The sequence below is a fragment of the Ictalurus furcatus genome, chromosome 17 (assembly GCF_023375685.1).
Source record: "Ictalurus furcatus strain D&B chromosome 17, Billie_1.0, whole genome shotgun sequence".
NCBI lineage: Eukaryota > Metazoa > Chordata > Actinopteri > Siluriformes > Ictaluridae > Ictalurus > Ictalurus furcatus.
The window spans coordinates 21,368,104-21,380,121 of record NC_071271.1 but is presented as its reverse complement, the minus strand read 5'-3'; the positions used below and the strand labels follow the sequence as shown (position 1 = coordinate 21,380,121).

Sequence of the window (12,018 nt, the reverse complement as noted above, 5' to 3'; positions counted from 1 at the left end):
ATTTTTGTAGAAAAAATCTACACATACCTCACGTACATGCTGATGACACATCACAGCAGCCACGTGCGTCACACGTAAAATCTGCACCTCCTCAACATCACACTGCACCTCAGAGTGCACCAACAAAGCAAAAGAAAAGCTGCAACTGGACAAGAACTGAAACTTTGTTTAGTTTCAGTTTGGGAAGAATGACATTATCAAACGCTGTTTGAACATACGGTGCATAATCATTCCATTTGAGAGGTGATTTTTTGGGAAGATCGTGATGAATGTCCCTCTGTCAAAGTGGCGTTTGGCGACTTGACTGAATGTCGAGAACAAATCTACCTAAAAAGACTACCTAAAAAAAAAATACTGAAAAGGCATTTGCACGGGATTAGTGTAACCTTAGGTCATTTTGACAGGCCAATTTATAAAGGGTAAAAGATGCTGTAATCGTGCAGTCTCGAAAAAAGTTCAGAAAAATTGGTAATGGTAATTATTACATTACCCCACCTCCCCATATAACAATAGCCCTTTAGACAGACCTTTAAAACAGGGGTGCATTAGTGCCTATGAAATGGGCAGCTTGCACATCTGGAAAGGCCCCATCAATTCTGAAAGGTATATACAGGTTTTACAGTAACATGTGCTTCCATCCCATCTTTACATATAAAAGACACTAACGCACTACGATACTCTTTTTATACCCAATCGTGTAACTGACCTGTTGCACATTAACCTAATTAGTTGCAAAATGTTTCTCCAGCTGTTTCTTTTAAGTAACACTTACTTTTCCAGCCTTTTGTTGCCCCGTCCCAACTTTTTTGAGAATAAAATTACCTTATTTATTTTCTTAAAATGGTACATTTACTCAGTTTAAACATTTGATATGTTTTCTATGTTCTATTGTGAATAACATGAGTTTATGAGTTTTGCAAATCATTGCATTCTGGTTTTATTTATATTTTACACAGTGTCCCAACTTTTTTGGAATTGGAGTTGTATTTCAAGTCATTTATTTTCCTTTTATTAATTTTTTAATGAAAAAGAATTACTGAGTCTTTTATTCTGTATTTGTAACTAATCTTCCAATTATCAAATCACATTCATGGTCAATGAAATATTTGCCTTATTATTTATACCCTACTGCACAAAACAAGCATACATTTTACACTATAATCTTGGATCAATTCAAACTTTATATACTACCCCGTATTCAACTATCTATCTATCTATCTATCTATCTATCTATTAGTAGTAGTAGTAGTACTAGTAGTAGTAGTAGTAGTAGGTTTGGTAGTGTTTTAATACGTGTGGCCAGAAGATGTCACTAGTGAGCCGTGTGTCAAAGCGTTTCGAAACCAATTTCCAGTAACTATCGTTTTAAATGATTCGGTGTTTCATGGAGCTTCTTTTAGCCCATACCTAGTTTATACTTTCGGGAAACTATTCATGCAAATAAACAAAAAATATAGAGAGAGAGCGCTTATGGCAGTTTATACTCTCAGGACTCCATTCATCCTTATGGAAGTTTACTTCCGGGTTTCATATCGAGCGCGTTTTTCTATTGGTCGAATCTCTTAGTTACGTCTGACGTCACAGCGTAGCCATTTCTGAACGCGCCGTAGTCCCAGTATTTACCGTCGCGTGCTGTGGAAAAAGAAAATAATCTACAATTTGTGAAGATTTGTGATGCTTTATGAACTAAGAAAGCTTATTTAGCAAGTGAAGTTATATTTAATTCTTTATTTGCTAAATATATTAGGAACAACAATAATAACAGGCGGATTGTATGCTTAGTAAGGTGCTTTGTTTATTCAGTACTTAGAAGTGTAGTATTTATCTAACTGATTGTTTTTTGCAGCTAATATAATGACTAATGCGCTTTATTTTTGAAGTTATAGAGAGCTTGTGTACATTTATAATGATTACAGTGAAGTTTTGTTGGCTAGGTTAGGACTCATCCTTTTTGTACTATTAAAAGTTAAATGTTTAAAATTTGCGTCTGTTTGCAGGAACAGTTCTGCATCCTGTCCATCACTGCACTCCTGAGGGTATGTACCATTTAATTCAGTGCCTAATCCCATAGACATTTACAACAGTGATTAATACATTGTTCATCCTGTCTTGTTTAGGTTGCCATTTATTCTGTTCGTTTAAGCAGACCTACAACCATCCAGACGCTCTGAATGACAGCCTGAAGGATCATCATAAGATCCTTTCCTGGTATGTAGGAAGTATTTCATATATTGAGCATTAAAGGGAAAAAATACATTACCCACAATGCAGTTTGACTACCTGCTGATATTGGTGCAGTGGGATTTGGCCTTTGTGTCACCTCTACCTGAAGAGAGCGTTGCAGCGGCGCTTTAGTCTGTCCGGCTTTCTCATCTCATCAACTGTACGCTCTACTCAAACAGATCAGCTTCCGAACTATCAAGCCAATACCGCCGTCAACATAGATCGATAACTAGTCAAGCCGAGCCTTTTTTTTTTTTTTAAACAAAAAAAGTCAACTCTGAATTTTATTATAACATACAGTCTCGTCTGAAACTATTGGGACAGCAAGGCCAATTCTTTTGTTTATTGTTTTGCTATACATTGTAGACACTTGGGTTTGAGATCAAAAGATGAATATGAGATGATGGATCAGGATTTCAGCGGTCACATATCTCGATATTTACATCTAGATGTGTTAATTAACTTAGAACATGGCGCTTTTTGTTTAAACACACTAATTTTTAAAGTGATCAAAAGTATTGTAACATATGACTGGCAGGTCTTTCTTCTTGCCCAGGTGTGACCTGTTAGATTGATTGTTTAAAAAATTTATAACTCTAAATATCTGTTTTTGGTTTCAGTCCTGGGTTTCGCCTGTGAAGACTTCATTTGTTGTTTAAACACAACACCATAAACCAACATGAAGAACAAAGCACTGTCTATGGGAGAAAAGAAAGACATTGTGAAGCTGAAAGAAGAGGGAAAATCGATCAGGGCCATTTCAAAGGCATTGGGCATAGCCAAATCAACAATTTGGAATGTCCTGAAAAAGCAAGAAACCACCGGGTTACTAACAGCCAAACATCGAACTGGTCGGCCGAGGAAAACAACAGCAGTTGATGACAGAAACATTGTGAGAGCTTTGCAGGAAAACCCAGAAACAACAGTCAGTGACATCACCAACAATCTCCACATGGCAGGGGTGAAGGTATCGCAATCCACCGTTCGACGAAGACTTTGGGAGCAGAAATATCTATTCCGTTACATAAGTTTCAAACCACTCGTCAGCACCGACACGGACGGATTGGAACGCGCAGAGGATACAGAGATGAGAGATATAAAACAAGAGCAGTGTGATGAATTGTGGCAGCAGACAGAATGTGTCTATAATGACTCCTCGGACCCGAATGATGACAGGACAAACAAGGACGTGACATGTGAAGAAACAGAAGGTGAAGCTTCTGTAGAGCTTCCAGGTGTAGCTAGCGTTGGCACGCAGACGCCCTGTACATCGGGTTTATTGACTAGGACTACATGAAACTATGTTTATATTTCCATCATTCCAGTATGGCATTAATGATCATTGTTTAATCTGACATGAACATGTTATTGCACAGTATGTTATATTCTTATTGTACTGTGTGACATGTAATTAGCCTATTGTAAAAGCCCGCTGTCATTTTGTGCATAAGCCAATAAATAGATTAGTCTGTGTAATGCATAAAACTTAGTTTGTCGAAGTAATAGTCAACATTAAATGTTATTCATATATTGTGTGTGTGTTTAGCTGAAAACATTTATGGCTGAAAATTCCTTTACAGTTTAGCAGATTGATGCAGCACACCAAATTTCAGGTCATTTGATCTATTGGTGCCTGAGAAACAGCTTTTTGAACTTGACTCCAACCCCTGTGAATATGGGTATGATTAGCGCCCCCCACTGGCCAATTTGACTGAAACCATCAGCTGCTAGTAGGTCCCTCCATGAAGCTACTATTCAAGTTTCAAGAATATAATTAAATGAGACCTTTGTCAAATGCCTGCTAAAACCTGATTGGCTGATGGTGACCATGTTTTCCATCATGAAAAATCCACTTATAGATTAGCACATAGATGTACATTACCAAATTCGAGCTTGATTGGCCTTACGGTTCTTGAGAAACATCTATTTGGACTTAATCTCCGCCCCCTGTGTAGGACCACACCCCAAGCTTTGCAACTGTCCTCAGGACCTTGTATTGAACATGCTTTTCTTGTTTGGTTCAAATCCATATTGTAGTAGATTTCTAAATTGTGGCAGTAAGATGATCAGGAATGTAAATAAACATGGTAATCAAAACAATGTTTAAATAAAATATTACTCAAGGCATTTTTTAGATCAATTTAATCTATATTTTATGGTGAACAATGTGGTGACATCAAAAGTATCCTACAAGTTTATGAAATAACATTTACAGTGTATGGCTTTATATTTTGCAATGTGTGCTTCTCTCTCTTTCTCTCTCTCTTTTTTATATATATATATATATATATATATATATATATATATATATATATATATATATATATATATATACACACACACACACACACACACTCAAGCCATCTGGTCTACATATGGGACCTTTTGTCATTGTTTCACAAACAAATTCCCAGGATCCAAATTAGCATATACAGCCTCCTCGGAAACTACTGAAACAGCAAGGCCAATTAATTTGCTGTAGACTGAATTTGGGTTTGAGATCAAAAAATGGATGTGAGAAGAGAGTTTAGAATTTCCTGGTATTTATATGTAGATGTGTTAAACGAAATAGAACATAGAAAATGTTTATCAGACCACCCAATTTGTAGGTTAGCAAAATTATTGTAACTGACAGGTGTTTCTTTTTATGCAGGAGTGTCCTATTAGATTCACTGTTTAAACAAGAAAAAGCTCTGAACATCTTTGAACATATTGGTTTTAGCCTTCAGTTCCACCTGTGAATACTGAATTTGTTGTTTAAAAGGATAAACCAACATGAAAAATTAGTCGTAGTAGTAGTAGTGTTATAATGTAGTGTTTTAATAGTGTAGCCAGATGTGTCAAAGCGTTTCGAAAGCTAGAAACAATTTCTGGCAGCAATCGCTTCAAACGATTCCGTGTTTCATGGGGCTTCTTTTCCCCATCACTTGTTTATACTTTCGGGAAACTTTTCATGAAAATAAATAAAATATACAAGTGCTTATGGTAATTTTTACTCTCAGGACTCCACTCATCCTTTTGGAAGTTTACTTCCGGGTTTCCTATTAAGCGCGTTTTTCTATTGGTCGAATCGGGTAGCTGTGTCTGACGTAACCGCGCAGCCATTTCTGTGTGCGCCGTGGTGCACGTACAGCGTATCGACGGGCGCGAGCTGTCAAACGAAAACAATCTACTATTTGTGAAGATTTGTGACGCTTTATCAACTGAGAAAGCTTATTTAGTGAGAGAATTTATATTTAATTCATTTTGTGCTATATATTTATATTAATAACAATAATAACAGGCGGATAGGTAGCGAGTTGTATGCTTAGCATGCAAGTTGCTTTGTTTGTTTACTAGTTAGCTAGCTGCTATTTCTTTTAGCAGCTCGTTAATTAAAAGTAAATATGAAGAAAGCTAACATAATTAATAATTGGCTTTTAATTAAGTTATAGAGCACGTATATGCATTTACAATGATTAATGTTTTTCTTATAGCTATGTTAGAACAGAGGCCTAATGGTTTATTATTAATAAGGCAATTTAATTGAAACAAATAAAGTAAGTTGTGTGTATTTATTTATTTATTTATTTATTTATTTACTATTATAAGCTTGCTGTTTAAAAATTTCCTCTGTGTGTAGGTACAATTCTGCATCTTGTCCATCACTGCACTCCTGAACTACCATGGAGGGTATGTACCATTTAATTCACTGCCATAGAAATTCATAACAATGATTGATTAATACACAGTGTTCATTCTGTCTTGTTTAGGTTGCCATTTATCCTGTTCGTTTTATAACTGTAAACGGACCTACAATCATCCAGATGCTCTGAACACCCACCTGAAGGATCATCATAAGATCCCCGCACAATCCCTGCCTGGTATGTAGGAACTATTTCACATATTGAGCATTAAAGAAAAAACTACATTACCTACAATGCAGTTTGACTACCTGCTGATAGTGGTGCCAATGGAATTTAGCCTTTGTGTCATCCCTACCTGAAGAGAGTGATGCAGCGGCGCTTTAGTCTGTCCGGCTTTCTCATCTCATCATCTGTATGCTGAAAAAGTCAACTTAGAATTTCATTGTAACATCGCCTAAAGATTAAATGCTGCCAGTAACTTACACCATTTTATATTCTCTTTCAGGTAAGTCCTTCCTGTGCTCGACGATAGGATGTGATGGATCATTCTCCAGCATGCAGCAGCTGATGGATCACATGAGGCATCACCACAAGCCGAATTATTTCTTCCTGTGCGTCTTTTAGTGCTGTAGAATTAAAATATATCATGATGTGTTTTGCTGTTTTAATACAGTAAGTCAAACCTTGCTGATGCATTGAAAATTTAACTCTAATCTACAGGTGCGAGAGCTGCAGGGCCAAGCTCCGCTCCTACCGCACCCTCCTCAAACACCTCCAGACATGTGCCAAGGTCGCCAAAAGCAAAGCGGCGAGAGTGGAGGGAGGTCCAGCACCCGATTCAGCTTTTCCCGGCGCTGATTTTGATCCTGCTGGTTCTTCAACTGGAGATGATTCTCAGCAGATGGAGTCTGACCCCTCGCTTCCTCCTCAAGCTCCGTTCCACACGGCTTCATCGGACCAAGCGTCCTCGACTCCTCTGGCGGAATCCGCTGCTGCTTTTGAGGCTGTAAGACCCCAGAATCAGCCGGATGCTCCCTACAGCCCGTTTCCACCCAGCCTGTCTCCTGCACCTGATCCCGAGCCACAGCGCTCGCCCAGACCCGGTCCGGTCGGCATAGTGACCTCCTTGCCACAAACTACGCCCGGGTCTAACGCTGTCTGGAGGAAGAACCAAGGTAAACACATCTACGGCTAGGAGTAAAGGGTTAAGACTGCGCTGAGTTGTGTTATAACCTTGAAGACATTTTATCACTCGTCAGAGTCTGTTAGTGAGCGCCACTGAGGTGTATCCGTACTTCTGAGATGATACAATGCACATCTCGATACCTTACCAACAAATTTAATGTATAAAAAAATGTATTTTATTATATTTAGGTCTGGATGCAGTGTGTTTGAGGGCTGGTCCAATAATATTGTTTAGCCTTTAATATCAGGCTATTTCACAGAAAAATCCTAAAAATCGAATAAGCTTCTTTTATCTTCAACGTTTTATAGCACAAGTTACATTCATGAATATGATGCTATTACATACTGTTGGGCACCAGAGGGCGCTCAAAACAAAGCTCAGCTTTATGCAAACGAGCATATGTTGCTTTCAGCCAATCAGGCGAGGACGAATGCGTGTCAGTACATGGTATACAACGGAACGTGTGTGAAACGTGTGTAATCGTTGAGTTGGTGAAGTTTTCTTTGAGGAGGTGTTTATTTAGCATTCATGGAAGGAGTCTCCAGTGTCAGCAGTCAGCGGTAAAGCTGATATCGTTTGGAAAGCTGCGTTATTTAACTTAGAGAGAGAAAAAAGAAAGGCTGGGAGGGAACGACTATTTATAGCTAATATAAAGGACAGGAACTCACTTAAACTGCAATCGGTGTCAAATTGCTGTCACATAAAAGGAATAAAACACTTTGGGATGTGCCGTTATGGGAAAATAATCCATTTCGGAGTGATCACAGTAACTCAGCTTCATCACACCACCTAGTTGTTGATTATTTACTTTAACAGCACCACACACAGTGTTTTATTAAACATAAATAAAACATAAGAGCCAGTCAGGTTTTTTTTTTTTTTTTTCTTCTTGATTGTGTAAAATCCAATTTTCTGATATTAAATTAAAACTGTCTTCAGGGTTATTATACACGACTCACTTACTTAAACCGTACGTTATCGCTCATCATCTACGGTTTCCTAGTTCCTGTTCATCTGTGTTTTTATTTTGTTTTGATCTTCACTACACATTATCACCTCACACCTCTGCACTCTTTACGAGTCGTAAGGGTTAAACTTTGTCCTCGCTGTTGAGTGAACTGTGTTTTTGTCGTGTCACACTGTCGCCCCCAGCAGACTTGCCTGCGCCCATTTTGCACAGATGGAACTCTCCTCAGGCTTTGAGTAGAGAGGAAGTCCAGGTGAGGAACGGAGAAGCGCGTACACGTGCGCACACACACACACACACACACACATATATACATGAAGGATGGTAGATGGGAAAAGATCCAATCCGCTTTTGAAGATGTCATCACCGCTGCTGCTTCTGCGCTTCCCAGCAAATCACATGGCTGTGTGATTAATCTCATTATTACTAACAGATTATAGCACATCAGAGTGATTATTACCCACAATTCTGTTCTCTCCTCCTGGTTGACCCCCTCCCCCTCCTCCCTCCCATGTCTAATCAGCAGCTTGAATTCTGGGCTCGGTGGCCATGTGCTGAGACGCCGACAGTGCTTTCACATTCCTGCTCACGTTTGATGTTTTCAATCCGTCTTTTGGCTGCTTTCGTACTTTTTGGCTTTTTTTTCCCCCTCTCCACCTCACATCTCGCACAAAGCAGTCGCTTTTCCGAAAATCTCTGAGTGATGTCGACCTCCTCATCACCAGAGTTACACATTAATGTTAACATTATGTTAATGTTAATAATGAATCTAATCTAGAGAGAAAGCTCAACTGGTTAGACAGCTAGTGGGGGGTTTTTTCGAGGGGGGGGAAAAAGCCAAGTGTGAAAGCAAACTTTAAGTGGTGAAAATTAAATGTACTAAATGTTCCTCATATCACAAATGTACTTGATCGACCCAAAACGTGTTTGGTGTCCAAAACTGGAGCTACAGGTCATATTTCATTTTGTACACATAAACCGGTAGCTATTGGATTCATTTACTTGTGAGATGTGATAGCTTTGTACCTCCAGTAAAAAAAAAAAAAAAAAAAAAAAAACGTTTCGGGCTGGTTGAATGCATTTGAGGTTAACAGTGAAATTGGGCACATTCTTGGGGGTGAACTTTAGCTGGGTTTATTTTGGTGTTGATACTGCAGGCACAGATCAAGCCTGGTCCATTAAGTCAGAATTGGTGATGGAAAAACTATATTTAATTTTAATCATCTGTGTTTAGGCTTCATCTGCGTCCTGGACACTACATCATTGTGAATCCAAAAGTCTGACCTCACCACCACCATTTATTGTTTTTTTTTTAGCTTTCAAACACACATTCAACATCGTTCTTTATTAATCTAAATGTAAAAAAAAAAAAAAAAAAAAGTGTAACCATTGGCTGATAGACTGTTTGGGTCGATATTTTTGAGACACTCAGACTTTTGAGTTCTATAAAGGGTTGCTTGTTTCTGTTGTCTCAGTCGTGTGTGTGTGTGTACACCGTTTCTCCCAGGTCAGTCCTTTAACAGCAGGATCCTATGGGAGCACACCAGGGGGCGCTACAGCTGCCTTCAGTGTGGTTATTCCACCCCCGAGCGCAAAGAGATGACGGCACACATCGAGGGCCAGCATAGGAGCCCGGGGGCCAAAACTAACGACACGGGTATCACAGATGTTCTCATGTCTGTTAATTAGTGCTGGGCAATTTTCCTGCTCATTAAACTCTAAACAGTAACTATATTCTAAAGTGGGTTGGGGAAATATCATGACTTAAAATATAATAAATAATAATAATAATAATAATAATAATTATTATTATTATTATTATTATTATTATTATTATTATTATTATCATATGTCTACATTATAAGCTTCAACTTAAGACGCCTCACTTTTTTTGTGAAAAGTGTAACAATTTTGTTTGCATGATTTAAGCCCCGCCCCTTTCGGTTCTCATGAGGCACCCTTTAAGCCCCGCCTCTTACAAAGTTACGTGTGTGAGATGTTCCAGTTAAAACCAACAAAACTGAGGATATAAATTAGGATTTGTAGTTTTTAGGATTTGCTCATTCAAATGATATATTCCAGAACAGCTTTGTTTTCCAGAACAAAGTTTTTTCTGTGATTTTCCTGCGGCTTTTTCCAAAATTTGTGATGCAATTTGCAGAGTTTTTTTATGTGGAAAACTACTCGAATTGGCAAAATTGCAATTGTACGAAATTGTTCTGCACAGTCTTCCTTCGCAGTGATGTTTGTCGGTAAACGAGACCTTTTAGCTGTACTCATGTTCAACGCACGTGAATCGAAGAGGGCTTTGGCTGAACGTGCGTTGTGATGACGTCACGTGACGTATCTCGGGCCAAATCTGCAGGAAAATCTGCAAAGTTTAGAAAAATTGCAAGTGCCTGAGAATACTGCGGAGTTTCCTTGATTTTGTGTTCATCTCTGCAAAATCATGAACTCCCGGAGGGACTGTTAAAATTGTATGATCATCAAACCATATAATTATAATAACAGCAACAGCATCTTTATTAAAAAAAATTTTGTTAAAGAAGCAAAAGGTAAATAAATAAAATGGTTTAAAAAAATAATAATAATAGCAGTGGCAGAAAAGAAGTAACATAAAATAGAAAATATATGTAATAAAGTTAATGTAATTGAAATGTAAATTAAGGTGGAAGAAAAAAATTCTGGTCTGTAGCTCTTTACACTGTTCTCTGTAAGACAAAGATAACATTTTTATCTTCAGTTAAATGACTTTCAAAAATTAGGAGATCCAAACTAAATATTTGTGTTTGCTAAATAGCAAGGAGGTCTTATTTTTTACAGAAATATAATTCTATACGTCTGACTAACACTGAGTGTTATGTTTTGTGTGTATTTATGTATTTATATAGACGCAGCAGTCGGGTCACCTCCGTCCCTGGTTAAAACCTCAACAAACTCTGAGAACATGAATTACACCCAGCTTTAGATTCACAGCAGATGATAAACTTCGGAATTGGGCGGTCGTTGTAGCTCACATGAGGTGAACGGATTGGAAAATGACATGATGCATGACCTACGTTTATATTTTCAATTCAGCTCATAATGACTTTATAGCGAAATCCCTTCAACAGCATGATGTTCCACTTATTTTCATTTTTCTTTTAGATTGTAATTATGCTGAAGTGTGATTTTTATTTTTTATTTTTTTTGTTACTAACCTCTGTGAGTGCATACCACAGCAGTTTGTATTTGCTTCAGTGGTGACTTCTAACCGATTTGCTCTTGATTGTACATGGATGTAAGTGCATCATTGTTGTTCTTGCTATGTTTTGATATCAACGTAAACATTTTTTAAATGGACTGAAATTGTGTCCATTCCACGTATTTCCCCTGTTTCTCAGTGTTTGAGCAATTTTTTCAAAAGACTGACACGGGCTTGCTAATGTATAATAAAAAAAAATAATTATGAACTGTAGAAATAGACTTTCCGCAAGTAAGAGATGAGAATTATGATTCAAACCTAGCCCTGAAAACATGAATCTGCACTAGAGCTAACGATTCGTTTCATGAACATGTTTCAACCACAGGCATTTTTGTAATTGCCATTTTATTGTGTCTATTAATTATAAACAAAACAAAAAAAAATACTTTTTAATAGCTAACTATTATACATCTTAGCTAGACGACTAGTTTTAGGGTTTGTACAGATGATTCTGTTGACGGTGAATACAGTCAGGACCATAAGTATTTGGACAGTGACCCAATTTTAGACCACCACGATGGATTTGAAATGGAGCAATCAAGATGCGATTGAAGTGTAGACTTTCAGCTTTAATTCAAGGGGTTTAACAAAAATATTGCATTAACCGTTTAGGAATTACAGCCTTTTTCTGCAGCGTTTTTCTATTTTCATAGGCTCAAAAGTAATTGGACAATTGACTGACAAGTGGTTTCATGGCCAGGTGTGGCTTGTTTCCTCGTTATTCCATGACAAATTAAGGAGATTAAAGATCTGGAGGTGATTCCAAGTGTTG

The 12,018-nt window shown here is 37.8% G+C and overlaps 1 protein-coding gene and 1 long non-coding RNA gene across 3 annotated transcripts; both read left to right on the top strand.

Moving 5' to 3' along the window:
- The first annotated feature begins 1,314 nt into the window (after positions 1 to 1,314).
- On the top strand, positions 1,315 to 4,370 carry LOC128621356 (uncharacterized). The gene is made up of 3 exons (XR_008388264.1): positions 1,315 to 2,036; positions 2,118 to 2,208; positions 2,844 to 4,370. It is a non-coding gene; the product is annotated as an uncharacterized LOC128621356 (long non-coding RNA).
- Positions 4,371 to 5,311: 941 nt separating this feature from the next.
- On the top strand, positions 5,312 to 11,796 carry znf414 (zinc finger protein 414). Of its 2 annotated transcripts, XM_053646773.1 has the most exons (8): positions 5,313 to 5,443; positions 5,846 to 5,895; positions 5,976 to 6,086; positions 6,355 to 6,460; positions 6,570 to 7,024; positions 8,188 to 8,255; positions 9,515 to 9,659; positions 10,894 to 11,796. In XM_053646773.1, exons 2-8 carry the CDS (start codon positions 5,889 to 5,891, stop codon positions 10,968 to 10,970), a joined length of 969 nt encoding a protein of 322 aa, XP_053502748.1. In that variant the 5' UTR covers positions 5,313 to 5,443; positions 5,846 to 5,888; the 3' UTR covers positions 10,971 to 11,796. The 2 variants fall into 2 exon arrangements, with proteins under 2 accessions (XP_053502749.1, XP_053502748.1); XM_053646774.1 differs by lacking the exon at positions 10,894 to 11,796 and having other exon boundaries at positions 5,312 to 5,443; positions 9,510 to 9,729.
- The last annotated feature ends 222 nt before the right edge of the window (positions 11,797 to 12,018 follow it).

Coding starts and splice junctions, on each gene's coding strand:
- znf414 (XM_053646773.1), top strand. Junction 6,087..6,354: donor CCCCGCACAATCCCTGCCTG/GTATGTAGGAAC, acceptor ATTCTCTTTCAG/GTAAGTCCTTCCTGTGCTCG. Junction 6,461..6,569: donor AAGCCGAATTATTTCTTCCT/GTGCGTCTTTTA, acceptor TCTAATCTACAG/GTGCGAGAGCTGCAGGGCCA.